Consider the following 23,206-nt stretch of genomic DNA (forward strand, 5'->3'; position numbering starts at 1 on the left):
CAGGCGCCAATCGCCTTTCCCCAAGATCCTTTGATATGATGAGACCTAAGACCGGCACTCAGACATCCCTGGATCAGCTCCTCCTGGTAGATGGCAGAAACCAATGCCGTAACATTGGTTCAGCCACAACCTCTCCCCAGCTACCACAAGGCCCAAATGTATTCATCAACAGACTCATCAGGTGCTTGTCAATGGCTGCCAAGGAGGTATCTGGCATAGATTACGTTCGTCAGGGCCAGGTACTGCTTTTGCAGGAGCCCCATAGCGGCTGAGTAAGTCTCACAGACTCTAATCATCTGGAAAACGTGGTGGCCGACCTCTGCAAACAGTAGGTCTCTCTTATCCACTGCATCCCAACTGTTGTGTGGCCTCTTAAAGGCGTCCAGACAGTGCAGCCACTGGTCGAATTTTACGGAGGCCTCTGGATCCTTAGGGTCAAATCGCCTTGTCCATGGCACATAGGTATAGTGATTAGACCTGACAGACCAGAAGTCAAGAATAATAGTCTTTAATCGCTATAAATTTTACTGGCATCGCAATGTTGTTGGCCCGATTCTAAGGCTATACTGAGGGAAGGGATTGGGTTGTACTGCCTTTATTAGGAATTCTAAAGGAGAAGGAGTTATAGTATCGGGGCAAGCCAACCAGTACAATGCATGTATTACAGTGTTCCACTACAAGTAGGTTGCTGTAGAGATTGTGGAGGCATTGGAAATGATCTTCCAGGAATCAATGGATTTTGGCATGGTTCCAGTGGATTGGAGCATTGTGAATGTCACTCCACTTTTTTTTTTCTGCTGCCTCCTTCCCTTCTAAGGCAGCAGAAAAGAAACTATAGGCCTATTAGTCTGATGTAGGTGGTTGGGAAGATGTTGCAGCCAATTGTTAAAGATGAGGTTACGGAATACTTGGAGGAACACCACAAGGTAGTTCAAGTCAGCATGGTTCCCTTAAAGGAAAATCATGCCTGACAAACCTACTACAATTTTTTGAGGAGATCTTGAACAGGATAGACAGGGGAGAAGTAGTGGATGTTGTGTACTTGGATTTTCAAAAGGCCTTCGGCAAGGTGCCACACATGAGGCCACTTAACAAGATGAGGGTTCAAGAATTACATGGATACAAGCATGAGGAGAGCATTGGTTAATAGGCAGGAAACAGAGAGTAGGAATAGGGGATCCTATTTGGGATGGTTGCCTACTGGTGTTCCACAGGGGTTAATGTCATCCAGCAGGAAAATAAACTCTGCCATAACATTTTATCTCAGATTTAAATGACCACATATTTCCAAATTTGGTTGCATTCTTATAAGCGAAATGAAATAATGGTACTTACGGGCATTAGCAGCAATAGGGAACTTGGGGAGTTGCCTGATCCCACTGTAGGTTTAACAACTCACCATTCCTAAGAATTTGTCTTAGTTGTAACAAAAACTGTTGCTTCCCATAAATTTTGCTAATTCTTTTCCACAGCATTTCTCTGCAAAATGGTTGTACTTACTCTGCTCCTGGTTCTTTTTACATTGTATATAAATGATTTGGATAATGGAATAGTTAGCTTGGTGGCTAAATTTGCAGATAATACCAAAATAGGTGGTAGAGCTGGTGGTGCTGCAGAGACAGAAAGGCTGCAGAGAAACTTAGATAGATTAGGAGAATAGGCAAAGAGCTGGCAGGTGGAATACAATGCTTTGAAGTGTTTGGTCCTGCACTTTGGTTCAAGAAATAGATGGGAAAACTATTATTTAGATGGGAAAATAGCTCAAAATTCAGAGTTACAAAGGGACTTGGGAGTCTTCATGCAGGATTCCCTAAAGGTTAACCTCCAAGTTGAGTCGGCAGTGAAGAATGCAAATGCAATGTTGGCAAATGCAATGTTGGCTCTACAAGAGCAGAGATGTAATGATGAGACTCAGGGCACTGGTGAGACCTCATTTGGAGTTCTGTGTAGAGTCTTGGGCACCTTATTTGAGAAAGGATGTGCTAGCATTGGAGAAGGTTCAGAGAAGATTGACTCAAATGATGCCAGGTATGAAAGGGTAAGCATATGAGGAATGTTTCTCAGCTGTTGGACTATACTTGTTAGAATACAGAAGGATGAGAAGGGACCTCAGAGACATTTCAAATGCTGAAAGGCCTGAATCAAGTAGATGTGACAGCTGTTTCCCATGGTAGGGGAGTTGAGGACAAGAGGTCACAGTTTCAGAATAAAAAGGTGTCAATGTATAACAAAAATGTGGAGAAATTTCTTTAGCCAGAGGGTCATGAGTCTGTGGAACTTATTACCACAGGCAGCAGTTGAAGTGAGGTCATTGGGTGTATTTAAGACAGAAATTGACAGGTGTTTGATTAGGGCATCAAGGGTTACAGGGAGAAGGCTGGGGAGTGGGGCTGAGTGATAAGGATCAGCTCATGATTAAATGACAGAGCAGACTCGATGGGCCTACCTCTGCTCTTAGATCTTGTAATCTTAACTTGCCAGATCATCTAATGCTTCATTCAGCTCCTCTTATGGTCACTGACAACCAGCAAGGGACATGTTACAATGGATATTCTGTTTTATCAATCCTGGTTTAATGCTCTCCTTTATGTTGACCAATTTAGTCACAAATTGCACAAGAACATTCTTGGAATAAGTATCCCTTCATTAGCAGTTAAGTTTTTTTTATAATACATAATGGTTCCAGTGAATATTGTTTTGTTATAACATCATTTTCATTATACTTATTATTATCCACACTCATTTATGCCCAGTTGAAGGACAAGTTAATCTAACATCAAAAATTCCAAGCAAATGGAGTTCTCAGTCCATCTTGTATCGTCAGTCACCACATTGAACCAGTAGACAGAGCTGTCATCCAGCAGGAAAATAAACTCTGCCATAACATTTTATCTCAGATTTAAATGACCACATATTTCCAAATTTGGTTGCATTCTTATAAGCGAAATGAAATAATGGTACTTATGGGCATTAGCAGCAATAGGGAACTTGGGGAGTTGCCTGATCCCACTGTAGGTTTAACAACTCACCATTCCTAAGAATTTGTCTTAGTTGTAACAAAAACTGTTGCTTCCCATAAATTTTGCTAATTCTTTTCCACAGCATTTCTCTGCAAAATGGTTGTACTTACTCTGCTCTTCACACATTTTACTTAAAGCAGGCCACAGTATTTTAATACCTCTTACAGTTCCTCCACTCTTTGTCTCTGGAGTTTATTTAGGGGCCCTTAGGATAATCGCGGGGGTGGGTGGGGACCAGGTGGGGTTCGAGAACTCGCTCAGTAGGGATGGGTGGGGGGGGGGGGTACCTTACCTGCATCACCCAGTGCGGTCCACAATCCCCTGGTGATGGTAGACCTGAATGTTTTTGCTAGTTTCTGCACTTGGACCTGCAGCTTAAAGACCTACAACTTTGGGTTCAAAGGCACTCCTGCACTGTTGTAGCTGGTGTCCATGGGAATAAAGCTATTTTTGAAAGCAACTATTTTGTGCTTCGGATGTATTTATCATCTTCCCAATGCTATAAATAAATGAATGTTGAACTTCAACCAAACATGATCTTTATTCACGATAAATTAAATACAAAAGGAAAAAGTTTCAAAGTTCTGTATCCATAAATTTCCATCACTGTACGTTGTTACATTCATTTCTATTTACACCATTACCACCAATGTGGCATCATGTCTTTACTCCCCACTTCTGTTGTTTGAGGGGCTTCCCCTTGGTCTCAGCTCTCAGTTTTGGGTCCAACCGGCTTGAAACTCTCCCTTTCAAACCACACTCAACCTGCTGATAATAAGACTTTGCTGTCAACAACCAACACATCAGCCCAGTTCCAATTTAAAAACATGCTGCAAAGTCTCTCCCTTTCTCACACGCACTGTGCACATCATTTGAAATAGACGATATACTCCATTCTTACAGAATAAATGCAGACAGACCCAAAAATCATTCAATCTTTTGCTTAAAAATCATGAAAGCCAAGGCTGGCATCCTAAGGTGAATTAATTGCCTGGCTTAGCTTTAGAAGAGTTGCAGCGGGCAAGTGTTAGTGCCGAACCTGCTTCTATCCATTTTCTGTTGTGTATGTCTCTTTAAGAATGTATTCACAACAGAGGAACAGTAAGCGCACTTTATTCAGGATTAAATCTGGCGCGCACGCTGCTTGCAATCCCGGTGCAACTTCTGTTAGGACGTCTCGTGCACATGTGCGTTCCACGCGTAACTTCCTTTCTGACGTCACGTGTGTTTGTAATTCTTTCTTTTTGTTTTTATTTCATTTCATTTAGCGAAAATGTTACTTTTAATATGTAAAATATAAATGAATGAAAAAGGTTTTGCGCCAAAGGCTCAATGACTCATTTGGGAGGGGCATGGCCCATGGATGCCCCCCCCCCTTGATGCCACCCATGGTTATTTTCATATTTATCATTTCTTTCCATGCTAGGGCAATTTAATGTGCCATTGTAGATGGCATATCTTCCAGTTTAGAAACAGCAAGCAAGAACTTTGGTGCATCTGTTCATTTGTACAGTACATTTCCCCATATCCAAAATGCTTGGGACCGGATGTTTATTGGTTATCAAAACAATAGCTTTAAGCAGCTCAGTACCAGCAGCAGAATGTTTGTATCAACAGTTAAACAACAACAAAAAACAACGGCAGACTTTTTGAGCATGAAATAATGTTTAATAATACCAAAAAACAACTTGATCTCCACTTACAAAATAAGATAAATGCAGTTCCAATCACTAGAAACAGCTACATCTTTGTACAGTAACGAGAGCTCTCTTGTTATCAAAATGGCGCCAACAAAGCACCAAGTCAGATCATCTAATGGTCAAGTCAGGTGATAATTTTTTTACAACTTGTGATGTCATGTCCGCTCCGCAAAAAAGTTCGGTTTTTGGATCTTTTCAGTGTTAGAACTTCAGAACGTACTGTTCTTGTGTGTGTGACCATAAATGAATCCTCATTTAAAAAATTCCTGGGGGGGGTGGTGGGGGTTGACAAGCTGCTGTCATATTGTCTTGCTGATTCATATTTCTTTACATTGAAGTTTCTACGACACAACTTCTTATGTTAAACAAGAAAATCTGCAGATGCTGGGATCGAGTGCAATGCACAAATGTGCTGGAGAAATTCAATAAGTCACGCAGCATCCATTGGAACTAGTTTATCCAGCACATTTGTGTACTTCCTATGGATGCAGCATGACCTGTCAAGTTTCTCCAGCATGTTTGCATATTTCATCTCTTCTTGAAGCAATCTTTCTTGAATGCAAAAGTCTATAGCTCCAAATCTGCCTCTTGAGTTCTTTTATTCCAGAGGAATGACATGAAACTCACCAAGATTGACAACTTTCCTCAACACTGAATTGAATTGTTTATTGTCACTTGTCCGGAGATACAGTGATCAACTTTGTTTTGTGTGCTATCTAGGCACGTCAGAACAAGAGGTACTGCAAAAGTAAAAATACACAGTTATAGCGTTACAGGAAGAGGTACCGTTAAAACGGTGCAAAATCTGCAATGATATAGGCTTTGTAAGATCAAGAGATAACCTTTTACTGATGAGGTCTAGTCAAGAGCCTGATAACAGATTCAAGGTTAGTTTTCCTGCTGTTATTTAACAATCATATGCTTTACCAAAATGTCACCTCCATGGAATTTATATCATTTTTATAGGGGGTTGTCAGTATTAGGAAAATTTTGATAGCCAAGGCACCATCACAAACACTTGAGAGCCAGTTATTTTTGTAACCTTAAGGTCATCCACGCAAGCGATATAAAGACGGTGTGAGGGAAACCCTTTGCTCCTGCGGCTGCTGACAGGTCCCATTGGCGAGCCCTGTGCGATAAAGCCTGCACCATTTTTGAAGACAGATGCTGCCAAAAACTGGTCGAAAGCCGTGAATGGTGTCGCAGAGAAACAGCCACAGTTATAACAACAATGGACTTCCAGTGCCACCCATTGTGCTAGACTTTGCACTTCCAGATGGAACTGCAAAGTCACCTTTGTGTCCACAGATGAACTGCACAACAATGTCTTCTTTAAACCGAAGGACGACCAATAATAATAATATCAGTTTTGGGAAAATTTTACACACACACACACACACCCATGTATGTCAAGATTAATCAAGCTGTTTTCATTCATATGTTACAAAGGTGCATCTTTGGACTTCTGAGACATGACAGCTAGGTGATGATAAAATAGAAGATTTCTTTCTAACACCTAAAGGAATTTCACCACCTTCTGCTCCACTGTATTTTCATTGAAACTTAATTGAAAATGTGCATGTTAGAAATGTATGGAGTTACATCTACCAGCACTGAAATAAACCATACAACCTGACTCAGTGATTCTATTAACAAAACCTTTGTTCTCCCCCTTCTTTATCTCACTTGAATCCAAATGCATGCATGCATGGTGTGTGTTAGTTCAATATCCTTACCATTGTCTGGATCAAGGAGTTTTTCCAAAATTCCCTGTTGGATTCATCACTGATGATCTTGATGGAGTGCTCTGCATTCAGTCGCCCACATAGAAAAAAAAGTTCATTTTATTGAGTCACTAATATTGAGTCATTTCTCAGTGTTATTTCTAGAGAAAAGGTCCTGTGTCTCTTCTAAAAGAACCTCTTAGCTTTGCAAATCACTCAAGATGAGAAGGTTTGAGGGAAGACCAGAAGCAGAAAAGGAAAGCATCATGCACATTGGAAATCCAGAATAAAAACAGAAAATGTTGGAAATCTCATGCAATGAAAAGTTGTCTGTGTTTACTTACAGTACCGAACTAACCTGCAAACACTGTATGTCCACTGCTTCATTTCTTGTGCTTTTCTTATTTTCAGCTATCTGTTGCCAAGTTCCAGGAGTTACGATACAATGTCGCCCTAATCTTGAAGGAAATGAATGATTTGGAGAAGAGAAGTATTCTCAAAATTCAAGATTAGTACATTTCCAAATGATGTCATATAAACCCAAAACAGGAAATTAGCAGGTATAATAAAGAATTTTCTCCATTTGAATGGAGGCAATTTAGGTTTGTTAAAAGCTGCCATACCCAGAGAACTTGGCATTATTTTTAGACTGTGTACAGAGAATCCAAGTCATGACATGTGATTTGAGATCACTGATGCATTACAAACCTGAATTAGTTCCTGTATTCAGCAGCATTAAAAGGTTGGGCACTACGAAATAAACCAGTATGTCAATCAATAGAGTTGATAGGTCAACTCAAACTGTATTGTCCGTTTCAAGCAATGTATTTAAAGTGGTAGAAGCCAAGAATTGTGGTGAGGGAAAACAAACCTGAAAAAATGGATGGTGCAACTCAAGTAAATAATTAAGTGCTGGTCAAAGCAGGAAAGAAGTAAAAAGGTAAATATCATTGTGTACAGGGCCAATCCTTGTATTCAGGTTACTGATCTGATTAAGTTCTGTATAGTTCGATCATGTTTAACTTGATGTATGCTAAAAGATTGTGTCAAACTTTGTACTGAATATGTAATAAAACTTGTATAAAACGGCATGACATCAAAGAAAGTACTTTTTTTTTGTCCAGGAACATTTCCGACCCAAACAAATCTAAAATAGAGTTTCAGTTTGCCCAATATGAAGTGTACAGGGTAATAAAAAGTCTCTCACCAGATCTGGAAGATTTAAGTTACAGACAAAGGCTAAATTGGTTAGGACTTTTCTCCCTGAAGTGCAGGAGACTGAGGACAGACCTTATTGAAGTACAGTAAAACCTTGGTATCCGGCACCTATGGGGATTGATAGATGCTGAATAAGTGTATTTTCCAGATGTTTGAGTCTTATCCTTACAATGCCTGACTAATGCACCTGCATTAATTATAACAGATTATAGTCAATAATACTATACTCTACTTATACTGTGTACAAACACCACTTGCATGAATATATAAACCTTATAAACTTTGAAACATTTTACTTTATTTACTTTATTTTCAGTCATATTCTTTAAAAGATTTTTGAATGGGTACATGAGTTTTTTTTAAAAAAATGTTGAGAGGGATATGGGACAAACGTGAGCTAATAGCTCTCACTTAATTACGTAGCTTGATTAGTATGGGTAAGTTGGGCCGAAGGGCCTACTTTATGACTGTACACTTTCTTCGCAGGCAGCTACCCTATTAAAATATTTTGAGTTCAGGTTGATTAAAAACAGTGGTTCAGAGCAAGTGATATGAAACCTTTACTCAGTCTAAGCTCGCAAAGATAAATCACCTGCGCCCTTCATCAAGGTATAAGCAGAAATCAAGCAGGTATCTGAATAAAAAGCTGGGGGAAGAAGGGGTAGTGGGAGGAGCTCAGGCCAACAGCCACGAGGCCACAAGCACCTGAATGCCTTTTGCTCATGCCTTGAATGGCTCAGACCCGAAACGTTGGCTTTATATCTTGACCTCCCATGGACAGTGCTGAGTTTATCTGCACCAACTACAATCACAGCATCTGCAGACTTTCTTGTTTCGCTGGGTCGAAGATGAGTTCTCGAGATTTTCGTAGTCCTGACTTGCTGCTGAGTAGCAGGATCAGTGAAAAGAAAGTCTTTGAGCATCATTGAGTCTGTTGCTTTTTTTTCTTTCCAACTCTCTACCTCCTGTCATCTGAGTGGCCTTCATTATGTGCGATTTATCATGTGAAGTTTGACTTGCAGGCTTCCTATTCTGTGCTTCACAGCCGAGCTTTATTCTCACCATCGGTGACATTGGTGCTGAGATCAGCTGTGAATTGGAATTATTTTGGACTTCTAAGACAATTCATAGGTTAAAAGTTCAAGTGCGATTTAATAATACTGTGAAGATTTTAAAATGCCCAGATACTTTTTAATCTATGCGCACAATTTCCCTGATCAGACGCCAAAGTTTTACATACATAATCACAACATTATATAATCACTGAAATATCAGGTTGACTCATTTGGTAACATTCTCACTTATGAGCTTTAACATTTCAAGCAGTCCAGTTCTGGAGCATATAATTCAGCCTGTCTCCTCAGAACTACTGCTGAGAAAGTCCTGCATTGTAGATACCAGCAAGAGAGCAGAATGTCTTTGGTGATCTGAGTAATGTCCCTCCTTTGATCAGTATCATTATCTTGTCATTTATTTAATTTGCTGTTTGGGCACAAGTTAGCTGTCATGTTTACTCACACCCATTAGAACTTTAACTTTTATTGACTGTCATGCTTTCAAACATCTTGAAAAGAAAGGGATACATTAACACGGGTTCTTTTTTGCCTAGCCATCCCCTCATTTATTGAAAATCTCCTCTTGATATTATCTTGAATGATTTAAATCCTGTTAGTACATTTAAATGAAACAATGGGTTGCCTTTAGCTATTACCATTGTAATTGTTCACAATTCCTTCAGACCATCCCATTCAAAACAACTGAGCAGAACAGTAGAATGAGTTGTTAATCATTATGCTGGAAAGAAACATGTTAATTAGCATGTACTTTATTTTCCTATTTTATTTCCAAAATATTATTTCTCTATTTATATATCTGTATTTTGCTCATTTTGTCATGTAACTTGTTCCCCTGCAGCTCATTATAATTTTGGATCACTGAATTTTCAATAGTTACATAAAAATGTGATCATTGTATCATTTAATGATCAAATCAAGATACTGTAAAGGACCCAGACTTTACAATGGTGTCTGGTTATTGAGTGAAACACGAAAGTTTGCAGACACTGTGGTTGTAGTAAATGCACAGATAGGCTGGAGGATCTCAACAGGTCTCACAGTGTCCATAAAGGGTGAAGATATATAACCAATGTTTCGGGCCTGAGCCCTTCAAGATATGAGCAAAAAGCAGGCAGGCTCCTGAATAAAAAGGATGGTCAGGAGGGAAGATGGGGCGGAGCACTGACCAACAGGCAAAAGGTGATAATTGGACATGGAAGAAATGACAGAAGAGGTGAGAATTGATCAGGGGAGGTGAATGCAGAGCAGGAGGAAAGGAGACAGAGAAACAGAGCTAGAGGAAAGGAGAAATGGGGATAGGGTAAGGGGAGAGATGGGGTGGGGAGGGCAAACAGAAATCAGAAAAGTTGGTGTTAATGCCATCTAATTGGAGGGTGCCCAGACAGAATATGAGGTGTTGTTCCTCCAATTTGTGGGTGGTCTGTCTGGCAATGCATGAGGGCCATGCACAAAAATCTTGACATGGAAATGGGTTATTATTTTTGTACAATTCGAGCAGGCAGAAGAGATTTAATTTAATTTGGGCCACATGGTTAGCACAGACATCATGGGCTGAAAGGCCTTTTTTTGCTGTGCTGTACTATTTTTATATACTAATGACTACACCAAGTTCAAGTGTTTGTCAGACTTAGGGTTAAGTTATAGCCTGTCAAGCTATTATGCTGTTTTGACAGTAGCTTGAGAACAAATCATTTTTGCTGTCCACATCACTGTTAAAGTGCATTGAATAGTGTGATATATGATAGATTAGCCATCTTTAGTTGAGTTTAGTGCCTGTCATTAAATTTAAGTATCCTTTTAGCAACATAATGTGTAAATTCATCCTGTCAACCTTCCTGGCAGTGAAAATTAACTACTAAAAGTGCGACATCTCATTCCTTGTGAATCTTGACTCTTGTATTACTCGATTCAGTATTAAATTTATCGACTCTGGCCTCCCTTGTCAATTCTTGCACAGTCTGCTTCTCAATGCTTCACCTTGATCCGGTGACCAAAATGGAGAGTGGGTTGGCAGTGATCTAATCAGCCCTCACTTTCAGATACTATGTATTTTGTCATGAAATAAAGCAGAAATGTAATATTACACAAAATTGCCTTCCGTCTGCCATAAAGCAAACAAAGATTCACCATGAGCATTGCCTGGTGCCCCTGTCAGAGAAAAAGAAGCAAAAGAGAGTCACAGAGTGTCTGCGGATTTACCTCCAGTGCTCTTGCAGCCTCAACAGCCGCAGAAACTTTGGTTTGGTTCAAACCATCGGCAACCCAAGCCCAGATCCCTAACTTCAGCATGATGAGGAAGCCTTTAGCACCCTGGGCCCTCTCTTGCCCTTAGCATCCTCTCAAATCCCAGTTCCGATACCTAGTTCTCAGGAGCCAGTCTCCAGCAGTCCACAGCCTATGTGAGTTCCTCCCCTACAAGGTGCCAACAGCTTGCTGCCTGTGAGTGTCCTTCAGCCGCAGAGCCTTCCCTGGTCTGCCACTATGGTCACTGTCCTAGGGATCATCTCCTCTGCTTCTCCTTCTCAGCAGAGGGTGTTCTCCCCATTACTGGTGCCCTGCACCAGGCAGCTGTTCTCATGGATGATGCTGAGCAAAGCCACTCCCTTCTTGGGCCCAGACTTTGCAGTCACAGGATTTTAAATAAAACACCATTGGCTCCTTTATATGCTTTGCATGACAGGTTAAAGTGCAAGGGGCAAGTCAGAGGGAAAACACCATTACATCGGAGTGAATGACCCATTATGCTGTACATCTGGACGATTGAAATAGGGCTATCGCCTCCAATCAACAGCCACCATTTTTCATTTAAATGGAACTTTGGATAATTGTGCGCCATCAAGTTCCAGAGATGTGTCAAAATGGAACACAAATCCAATTTTTGACTGAGGAGAGAGTGCAAGAATTAAATTATCATTATGCAAGCTAGGGCTGAACTCCCTGGAAATTGGAACATTATGATGATGTCAGTTGACGTTAACAAGATATTAAAGGAGAAATGCAAGGTGAGAGAATTATTTCTACTGGCTAGAATTTCATGGTCCAGGAGATTAGGTCTAAAACTTAGACCCAGGATTTTCAGAAGTGTGTCTTTAACATTTAAGATCTTTTTATTGTCATGTAATGTGATGCGCTGTGGTTCAGGAAACAAACACAAAACTTGAGAAGACTGTCCTGCAGGGTTTAATCAGCTTAAAGCTGAACACCGGTTCTCTTTATAGCCTCTGGTTCCACGTGCCCAACTGATTTAGGAAGGGCTGCTCGAGTCTTTATATGGGCCAGTAATTGACTGTCAGTTGGCCAGCCTCCCAGGTTGCCTACCTGGAGGTACAGTGGTTGCCCCCTGCAGTAGGCTGGTAGTAGTGCAGCTATAGTAGTGGATGAATCACCACATGTAATAAAAAGAAAATGTAATATTACCTCAAATTTATTTTAGTGAAATGTAAGGCAGGCAAACGTTTGCCATCACAGAAATTGCCCAGCCCCCCGCCCCTTACAAAGAGAGGCAAAAGAGAGACCCCTCCCAGAACCATTGAGTGTCCATGGATTAGCCTTCAACACTCCTACAGCCTATGTAGCCACACAGACTGCAGTCCAAACCATCAGCAACCCGAGCTCCAGATTCAAATCTCTGACACAATCAGGAAGCCTCCAACATCCTTGGCACCCTTGCACATCTTGGTTCCAATTCCTTCAGCCAGCCTCGAGCCAGCCTTATGCAGTCCACAGCATGCCATGTGTCCTTTGACTGCAGTTACCAGCAGCCCACATCCTGCATGGATTTCTTGCCTCGAGTCCCTAACTGCCCACTGCTTATGTGTTCTTCAGCCTCAGAGCCCTTCGCTGGTCTGCCACCATGGTCACCATCCCATGGGTCATCTCCTTCTCCCTGTTTTATAATGCCCTGCGCCAGTCCTCTGCTTCCCCAGGGTCTGTAAACCCTCGAGAATGCTGCCGAATATTGGTACCACCATCTTGGACCCAGACCCCACTGTCACAGGATTTTAAAATAAACCACTGTTGGCTCCTTTAACAGGCCGTTTAAAGCCTGTACAGAGCTGACAGCAGTCAGACTGGGTGGTTGGACCATTTGGGGGGGTGGGGGAGATGCTCTCTCTGCTCCCCACAGGTCCGCACCAGCAGAAGTGCTGCTGTTGTAGCAGCTCCAGCAGGAAGAAGGGGACTGGCTCGGAACTCACACAGAGAGTGGTAGTGGTTTGGAACCCTGTCACAACTGGCAATCTGCAACAGCAATTCTGAGCTAGACGTTAACACTGAAAATAGAAGCAGGGAAGGCCATTCAATACTACCATATGAGTCACACCAATGGCTTTTTCCTTTTCACCCTTTCCCTTGATCCACAACTGAGTAGCAGTAAATGGGCTCTCCTTAGGATGGCAGGCTGTGAAGAGTGGGATACTATGGATTTTGGTGCTTGGGTCACTGTTATTCATGATCTACGCTAATGGTTTGGCTAAGGGGAGCGATTATCATATTCTCAAGTGGCATATGGAGTAGAGAGAAGGGGGATGTAAAGAGCTTCAAAGGAATGTGATTGAGCTGAGTGCAAGGACATGGTGTTTTATGCGTGGATTACCATGGACAACATTTTTTTTCCCAACGGTTTGCTTCCTTAAAAAAAGGGGGGGGGGGCGTGGATTATGATAGACAACTTCAAACTGAACATGAAGATAATTTCAGATGTGCTGTATCATGTAGAAAGTTGGAGAAACATTAAATAAACTTTTATTGAATTTTGCCACAAATGTAACAGAATGTGTCGCAGGTGTTGCAATATTGACCAGACATTTCTGCTGTATTGAATCTTCCTGAAGACAAAAAAAAATGATATTATTAACTACCAAAAGAATATGCGAATCAACATGCATTCATCTATATCAATATAATGGACAGCATCTGTATACGAGAACTGATTATTTTTTACCTGTCTGTCTTGAACCTGACGAAGCATGCCCAGACCAAAGACAACATTTGCTAGCATTTGCACTGAGTATATGTTCAGGCATGTTTGGACTGACCAAAACACCTTGCTTTATGGCCAATATACTAGTAGACTTAAAATATGACAGGAAATCACAAAATAGGTTACATTAAAAAAAAACAGTATGTGATAGGGAAATTTTAAGGTGATTTTCATGATCTTCATTGTCCAGAGTTATATAAATTATTAATGTGTTTTATACACCTGGAATAGACTTGTTTGGCATTAAACTATTCATTCATACACAAAAAAAATCTGCTGGAGGAACTTAGCAGGTCTCGTAGCTTCAATGGGAGAAAAAAGAATGGTTAATGTCCTTCAACAAGAGTTGGCCCCCAGTAGAATGAATGAAATCTGAGGAGATTTGGCATGTCGTTAAATAATCTTATCAATCCTCTGCAGGTGCATGGTTGAAATACTGACTGGTGGCATCATGATCTAGTTTGGAAACTCGAGTATCCAGAAACACAGAAGGCTACAGAGAGTGACAAACCTAGCTCAGTCCATCAAGGGCACTGGCATATTCTGTCCATTAAAAACATCTCTGTGAGGTGCTGCGTCACGAAGGCAGCCAACATCATAAAAGATTCCCATCGTTTTGGCCACAATCTCTTCTCACTGCTACCTCATAGCAGAAGCCATAAGTCGAGCACCTCTAGATTCAGGAACAGTTTTTATGCATCAGGTAATGATCAGGTCTTGAACCTCCCTCAACTATAGTAATCCTAAGCATAAACATATGGTGACTGTCAAATTAACTGTTTGCACTGAAAGCACTGACTGCAATTGCATATTCATTTATCTGTCCTCTTGTATTTTTAATGTCTTTTTGTGTCTTGATAAATTGTGCTAATTTAATTTGTACGAATACAGTGATGTATTTTGCATATCTGTATGGCTGCAGCAAATAAGTATTTGACAATTAACTCTCAACATCTTCTCAATGCAGAAATGAGATATTATTTTCTTTAGTGCAGATGACAGAAAAGTGTATGTTAAATGGTGAGAGATTGGGCCATTTTAATCCAATGCTTGTTCACCCAAGATGAATATACAGGTGAAGCAAATGATTATGGGGTCATTAGCTTTTGTTGCAACAGAATTTGAATGCAGGATTAGGAAGTACCATTGCAATTATGTGAGCCCTTGCTGAGGCTTTTGTCCTCCTATCTAAAATGGACATGACATAGACACAGTGGTTCCCATCCTTTTTCTTCCAACTCACATACCACTTTAAGTATTCTCTATGTCATTGGTGCTCTGTGATGAGTAAGGGATTACTTAAGGTGGTATGTGAGTGGGAAAGGAAGGTTGAGAACCACTGCTCTAGACCCAATTGTTACTAAAATATTTTGCTTGAGAAAAATTGTAATTGGCCCATTTCCTTTGGAGTTATGAAACCATGCACTTAACAAGTCAATTAGGTATGATTAAAAAAGTGGTTTTCAACCTTTTATTTCCATCCTCATACCACCTTAAGTGATCCCTTACTCATCACAGAGCATCAGTGGCATAGGGAATAGTTAAAGTGGTATGTGAGTGAAAAGAAAAAGGAATAAGGTGCTATACAGAAAATAAATATTTATTAATAAATAATGGGAAAAGTAAGAGTCCTTAAACAAGTCTCTGATTCTCTCTGTTGTTTAGGAGTCGCATGGTGGTGTACAACAAGTCATGCAGAATATAAATGAAGATGCAGGGTATAATGTCACATAAGAAAACTGTACAGAGTACAACATTGAGTACAGCCCCATTCAATTCTGCAAAGCATCACCTTGTACCAATGAGAGGTCCATCTAAGAATCTGATAACAGCAAGAAATAAACTGTCTATGAATCTTTTTCAAATTCATGTATCTTTTCCCTGATGGGAAGAAGCAGAAGAGAGTCTGACTGTGGAGGGATGAGTCCTTGAATATGGTGACTGGTCTGCTAAGACAGAGTCAATAGAAGGGAGGTTGGTCTGTGTGATATCCTGAGTTGCAACCACAATTCTGCAGTTTTGTGCAGTCTTGGGCAGAGCAGTTCCCGTCTCACGCTTTGTTCCCTCTGGACAATGGTACATCCATAAAAAGATAGTAAAGGACCTCGCTGATTTGCTGACCTTGTACGTTTCTAATGTTTGTTTGCTTTTGTCTACAAAGTACGTGACGTAAACCTCCAGAGGAACCATAAATCATCTTCAAAACAAGTTGCCTGAATCAATCTAACATAATACAGAGAAGACAAAATTACAATGCTGTTGAACTATAAGAGTTTTGCATAATTTCAGGTAGATTCTTCACCGAGAATCACATTCATCTATCTTCTTTCTCACTCAAAGAACATCTCAATATCCAACTTGCAAAATTGCTATCTTCAGGACAGAACATCATTCAAGAAGGTGAACCCTTGCAAGGCAACAGGTCCTGACAGCATACTTGCCAGGGTACTGAAAATCCGCACCAACCTTTTCAACCTCTTATTGTAGCAATCAGAGGTTTCCACCTGCTTCAAAAGGGCATCAACCCAAGAAGAGTAGTGTGAGCTGCCTCAATAACTACCACCCAGTAGCTCTAACTTCTACTGTGATGAAATGATTTGAGAGGCTCTTCATGGCCAGAATGAACATCTACCTAAGCAAGGATCTGCACCCACTGCAACTCACCTATCATCACAATTGCTACACAGGGCTCTCCATTCTGCCCTGGATCATCTCAAAAACAGCAAGTCATGCATACGGCTACTCTCCATCAACTACAGCTTGACCATTAATATCATTATTCCCTCAGTGGTGGTCAAGAAACTACATACTCTAAGCTTTTATACCCCTCTCTGCAACTGGATCCTTGACTTTCTCATCGTAAGCCCACAGTCAGTATGAATCGGAAACAATGTCTCCTCCTCACTGATTATCAACACAGACACACCTCAAAGACGTGTTCTTAGCCTACTGCTCTACTCATTATACACCCATGACTGTGTGGCCAGACACAATTCCACTGCCATCTACAAGTTTGCTGATGACACCACAGTTGTTGGCAGAATTACAAACGGCAATGAGGAAGCGTACAGGAGGGAGATTGATTAGCTTGTTCATTGGTGTAATGACAACAACCTTGTGCTCAACATCAGCAAAACTAAGGATATGATTGTGGACTTCAGGAGGAAGTCAGGGGAACGTGACCTGGTCCTCATCGCGGGCTCAGTAGTGGAGAGGGTCAAGAACTTCAAATTCCTGGTTGTGAACATTGCCAAGAATCTGTCCCGGAGCCTCCAAATCCAATCCACAAAGAATGTTCAGTGGCTATATGTTGTGAGGTGTCTGAGGAGCTTTGGTATGTCATCGAAGACTTTCATAAACTTCTACAGGTGTACCGAGGATAGCATTTTGGCTGGCTGCATCACTGCCTGGTATGGAGGTGCCAACTCTCAGGACAAGAACAAACTCCAGAGGGTTGTTAACTCAGCCTGCTACATCACCGGCACCAAACTTCACTCCATCAAGGATATCTACATAAGGCGATGCCTTAAAAAGGCAGCCTCTATCCTCAAAGACCCCACCACCCAGGCACACGGGAAAAAGGTACAGGAACCTAAAGAAGAGTACTCAATGGCACAAGAACAGATTCTTCCCTGCTGCCATCAAATTCTGGAATAATCAATGAATCATAGACACTGCCTTTTAATACAATATTATTTTTAACTTTTTTAATAGTAATGTTGTAAGGTGGTTACAATATGAAGATTTGTACTGTGACGCTGGCACAAAACACTGAATTTCATGTCTTGTTCATGACAATAAATTCTGATTCTGAACAATGACTTTAGATAGTAAGTCTTTCTGGCTTGTATCAGGGACCGGACAGTCCTTTCGAGAAGTCATCAACCTTAAACAATGTCACTCTGTGGATAGCACCTGACTCACTGAGCAGTTCCAGAAGTGTCTTTATTTTTATTTCTGAATTCCAGCATCTGCAGTTTTTTTTTCCTTTTAAAGTCCTCAAGTTCCGGGTCTCACTATCTTTGCTGCTGTTTGCAAAGGTATCATCTCATAACCCAAGAAATAGAAGCGGGACTTGCCCACCTACCTGTGTCCGCTCCTCATAACCCTTAATTCCCCCCACTTTGCAAAATTCGACCTATGTTTCATATGTGCTTTAGTTTTTATTTGTTTTAGATTTTTTGGTCCAATGAATCTGAAATCGTTTTTTTGTGGGTGAAATAGTTTTTAGATGCACGTAGGATTTCCACAGGAGACATAAGGCAACGTGATTATGGTTACCAAATCAGCACAGAGCCTTTCATAAATAACGTGTCATCTTTCCCGTTTTCAGGCAGATGTACATGTGCATTTACAATGTCAGCAATGTTCCTGCAAACAACAACGATACCATTTTGCTCAACGAAATTACGGTCAAGTAATGAAAGCAGTTATGTTCTCAATAAGGAACGTCTGTGCTGAGCCACAACGCGACGTGGGAGACAGTAACTTTTCAAAGCTACATAACCAATGTTCTAAAGTTAACCCCTGGGACTCTATTTGGACTCTCAAATTGTTTAAAGGATCATTATAAAAAAAAATACCAAATTAATTTGATTTTTTAAAAAGAAAACTTGATATTATTGTTCCAAATTGCATGTTTTCTGTTGACTGACAAAATCTGCAATGTTTACCTTTGGATATATAAGCGATCTCTTGTGGGCAAGACGCGCGTGTTCGGGTTGCAAATTTCGACTGGTTGGAGATAATGATCGTTTGAATGCTTTCGTTTGTCGAGCGCCCAATTCCACAATGGATAGGGAAAGCGTCCGATTTGGTGGGGGGGGGGGGGGTGATGGGGGAGTTTTCTCTAGTTTTCTGCTCACGTTAAAGTTGCAACGCATTTTTGAGGGTTTATTTTATACAAAGGGACATGAGGCTGTGTCTTATGTAAGGGGGTGATGTAATCTGCTCAACGCACGTTCACTGGAGTCAAACGAAGAACACATTCTGTGAACAAAAGTTAATTACACCATTTCACCGACGCCATGTAGTCACAGAACTATTCTCAACACATTTATCATTACGTAGGCTTGCTGAACAGAAAATAAGTCGGCGCCTGATTTGTTTCGCTTACGATCAGATCAGTGTGCTTTTATAAAAATGTTAACAGATAAAACAAATTCTAATTTCAGTTTTGATGCAAGACACCTCGTATCATCTCAACCCTTTTATATCAAGAGCTGCAAACACCATTCGACATTGAGATGTTTGTCTTGATAAGAGTTGAAGCAGGGTCCGGCTGCAACAATGAGTTATAATCAAGATTATCTTGCATATTTCCCTCCCCGAAGAAGCAATCGTTGCAGTTTTAGACCCACTGGCTATGTTCATCAGTGTTCATCAATTCTCCCCAAAATTAGGGGAGCATTGCCTTTATGAACTGTTGGATTAATAAAGCAGCTGTAATGGTGAATTGAGAGAGAGAGAGAGAGAGAGAGAGAGAGGAAAAAAAAGATACCATCAGTACAAATTCCCCCAAAATAATTCAAAATAAACAAAACATTACTGAACTTGGTGGTTTTGTAACAGTATGAGTCAGGCCAATGGGAGGCGGAGAAAGGGGGTCATGTGATCTCTCTTTATGTAACACATTTTTTTGTTCTGGCTAAGCTTGGGAGGAATTGAAGAGAGGGTAAAGAAAAGGGATGGATAGAATGTAGCCGGACGGAGTTCCGGGCCAAGCTGACGGCCATGGGTTCGGAAGGCAGCGGGCTGAGGGAGATGCTGGAACTGGCAGCCGAGGCATTCAGGGCGAGGAATTTCCAGTTGGCGGCCGAGATCTACGAATGCCAGCTGCGGGCGACTCGTGTCGGGCAAGGCGAGGAGCAGGAGCTGAGACTGAAGCGTGCCCAGTGCTTGGCTCTGCAAGGCCGGCTGGCCGAAGCCCTGGAAGAGTACAAGCTCCTGTCCCAGCAGGGTATCCTCAGACCGCAGCACCTTGAGGTACTGGTCGAGTGTCTGGCGGAGGAGATGAGGGGCAGTCAGGGTTGGACGGACGGGGAGCAGCCAGTCCTGGGCTTGCTGGGCTGTCCCAAGTGCACGGGCACCCTGTTGGAGCCGGTCACCCTGCGGTGTGGGCACACTTATTGCAAGAAGTGTCTGGAGAGAGAGCGAGACGCCAGCAGAGCCCAGCCAACTCACTGCAAACTTTGCAAAGAGAAACTCTCCGCCTCCGGCACCTACAGAATCAACGTGGTTTTGAACAGTTTCTTCAACAAGTACTTCCCCGCAGAAACCAGAGCACTGGCTCTCCGACACGAAGGGAATGTCTTGTACAAGAAGAACCCACAGGCTGCCTTAGAGAAGTATCAGGAAGCAATTGCGTTAGGTGGGTAATGTGGCATTTAATTATTTTTGGAACGACGCACTTACTGGGACACGAACACGAGTCGCGTCGCTTTGAATTGCAGACTTTTGGAGATAGTAAAGGTCGCTGAGATCATTAAAAAGACTAAGCCGATAAAGAGCAAACTTTTTTTTTGTTTTGGGTACGTGGATGCAAGAAAGATAAAGGGTTTTGGATGTAGTAGGGTAGGGAAGGTTTAGTTTGTTGAGTAGGTTTTTGTAGGTCGGCACAGCATCGTGCTGTAATGTTCTGTCCAGACACTTGGTTACTGAAGAAGGTTTTCAACCAGGAGTCTGGAGAACTAGAGTAAGACTCAAAAGTGTTGGAGGAACTTTGCAGGTCATATAGCTACCATGGAAGGTAAGAGGCAGCAGTTTGCACAACATTCACAGAAAGCTTTCCATGATGCTGTGACCTGCTGAGTTTTTCCAGCACTTTTTTTCTCTATCTTACTGAAGAAGGATGACAAGAATAGAACAATCTAGAAGGATTTTTCAGAGTGTGGCTTGGACGATGAGTTTCCCCATCCTTCATTGACCTTAATCGGATTGACAGTTTGCTTTAAACACTTTGTATTCATTGAAGAGAAGCGGGACTTTTATTCCAGTTGGTCTGCATGCTCCAGTTGGTCTGGACTCCACACCTGATTCACCCAGTGTTATCAAGCGATGCTTTATCTTCCCTCACCTGGCATCATTGCCTTTAACCCCACCCCGGGAATGAATTTCATGGTGTAAATATTCTCTGGGAAAATTATTTCCACTGACCACTTGGTCAGTGATTGGTGAACTACCATATTTATTTTTAACTGCTGCTTTATCAAACCATATTGACCCAAACATGACATGTTCAAAATGGTGATGGCAGGTCTCCTTCTTAGGGTAAAGCTGCCTCCATTGTTTCAGAATGTGGAACAGTGAGTGAAGGGGAACTGGTCAAGTCAGGGTTGTGTGTAACAAGGAAGAGAAACCTTTTTTTTTCTGGTGATGCTCCTATGCACCTGCGTCTCTTGTCATTTCAGAGGTTTGGGTGAACAGTTTAACCTGGGTGACGGATCTTGTAGGCTAAAGTCTATGTACAGGTGGTGAAGAAATCAGGTAGATTGACTGCCAATCAAATTGATTGGATTTTCTTTAACCTCCAACCAGTTAATTGGAGAATGTTTTTTTCATTTGACCTTTTTCTGCAGGGGGGGAAGAAGATTGGTGAGTTAGGTGAAAAATGTGCTTGCATGATGTCTAGGTTTTATCATGGTGTTGATGGGGTAATGTAGTTCACTTTATCGTTAATATTGACCCCTCCACTCCTTCCCTGACCCTCTGCTACCCATGATATTGTTCAGAGATTCAATAAAGATTAGACCATTGAAAAGTAACTCTAAATATTGAAATAGTCAATGTCTTGGGTTTTCAGCCCTTCATCTGATGAAAATTCTGATTTAAAAAAAAAACTCACAGACCCAAAACGATGGCTTTCTTTATCCACAGATGCTGCTTAACCTCCTGAGTATTTCCAGCATTTTCTATTTTAATTTCCATCAAATGCCTGATCTCAAGGGACATCCTTTTCCCATCCTTTCTGGTATTCATTTGTCTACATCTTGACCAGGGTTGTAGTGAAGCTGTGTGGCCTCACCTCAACACAAATTGAAGGGAATTGAGTGACTAAGAGTATTTTTAAGATCACAATTTTGACGGTCCCTTCCATAACTTTGAATGATTTGGTGATACTAGAATTTGTATTCCTTGAACGATGAGTTCAGGGTGTAGCTCAGAATGATAGTCAAAATGCTGGAGGATCTCAGCAGGTCAGGCAGCATCCACTCCCGAGAATTGATGTTTCAGGCTGGAACCCTTTGAGGTATCACTATATTAGCTGGGGGATTGTTCTTTTTAAAAGCCAGTGTTGTGGCTAAACTAGAATATTTGCCTGGAGATGTGGCTAGTACTGAAGCACGTGTTCATCACCACAACACTATCTTGTCCCATAACCTTAGCTGCTTTCAGTACACTTAATCTTTTCTTGGATGTTTTGTAAAGTGGATGGAATTGGTGAAGACAAATCTCTGTGGTGGAGGCAGAATTGGGCAAGTTGACATGCATACCTCACTTGCTCTTGTTGCTGGAAGATCTTGCCTCTGTTTATCTTGTGCACTCTCACTTTGGACCTTGCCAATGATGTCCTGGAGGCTAATCTTAGCTGTTTACCACCATTAATAGACACAGTGTGAAGCCTGTGGATCCATTGCCTTTGGGAGCTCTGCGCTCTGATCGTACCATCCTATTTTCTTTTCCTGGTACAAATGTAACACAGCTTTGTTGAGTTTTCACATGATAGTATTTTTAAGTCCTATTTCAGGATGAATTCTGTGTCCCATCTTCCATTATGTAGTACAATATGCAAGTCTGCAGGCACTGTGATCGTAGTAAAAGCACAGAAATGCTGGAGGAACTCAGCAGGTCTCACAGGTACCATCAGAGATAAAGATAGATAACCAACGTTTCAGGCCTGAGTCCTTTTTTTAAGGTATGAGTAAAAAGCAAGCAGACACACCTGTTTTGTTTCCAAATTGCATTTAACATTGAACATCCATTGAAGAGGAGTGGGAATTGGGAGGAGTGGGAATTTGTTCAAGTTTAACACATTAGTTAATGAGTGCAAGCATTGCTCTCTTCTGCTATATTCTGCCTCTCGTAGATGGAGCCTTCTGTTGGGTTAGTGATGGAAGATAAAAGAGATGATCCCTGTCGGTGGTACAAAGTTAGGATGTTGCTGACTGCATGTGACTAAACTCTGGATTTTCTGTCCCAGAACAAATAGAGGCAGTCTAGAGTCGATGGGACAATGCCGAGTGCAAAGGAACAAAGGGATCTATCTGGGTGTATGCATGCATAAATCTTTGAATGTTGAAAGAGGGATTTGGAATGCATGAAAGATTATGGGATTTATAGATGGAGTCAGAATACAAAAGCAGGAAAATTATCTATCTCTATCTATGGCTTGGCTTCGCGGACGAAGATTAATGGAGGGGGAGTGGCTGACAAGTCCGATGCGGGACAGGCAGACACGGTTGCAGCAGTTGCAGGGGAAAATTGGTTG

General features: G+C 41.4%; 2 protein-coding genes across 7 annotated transcripts in view; both read left to right on the forward strand.

The window, feature by feature from the left end:
• commd5 (COMM domain containing 5) overlaps positions 1 to 7,533 on the forward strand; it is a 58,201-nt gene extending 50,668 nt beyond the window's left edge. For 3 of the 4 annotated variants that reach the window (XM_069893477.1, XM_069893481.1, XM_069893478.1), the window contains one exon: positions 6,856 to 7,533. In XM_069893477.1, coding sequence (XP_069749578.1) covers positions 6,856 to 6,957 — 102 coding nt within the window. In that variant the 3' untranslated portion in view covers positions 6,958 to 7,533. The other variant, XM_069893480.1, reaches the window with a different exon arrangement.
• An 11,818-nt stretch (positions 7,534 to 19,351) lies between these two features.
• The window catches only part of LOC138740605 (LON peptidase N-terminal domain and RING finger protein 3-like), a 46,292-nt gene continuing 42,437 nt past the window's right edge, over positions 19,352 to 23,206 (forward strand). For all 3 annotated transcript variants that reach the window (XM_069893482.1, XM_069893484.1, XM_069893483.1), the window contains exon 1: positions 19,352 to 20,089. In XM_069893482.1, coding sequence (XP_069749583.1) covers positions 19,453 to 20,089 — 637 coding nt within the window. In that variant the 5' untranslated portion in view covers positions 19,352 to 19,452. The remainder of the gene's footprint in view (positions 20,090 to 23,206) is intronic.

This window comes from Narcine bancroftii, chromosome 8 (genome assembly GCF_036971445.1).
Source record: "Narcine bancroftii isolate sNarBan1 chromosome 8, sNarBan1.hap1, whole genome shotgun sequence".
NCBI lineage: Eukaryota > Metazoa > Chordata > Chondrichthyes > Torpediniformes > Narcinidae > Narcine > Narcine bancroftii.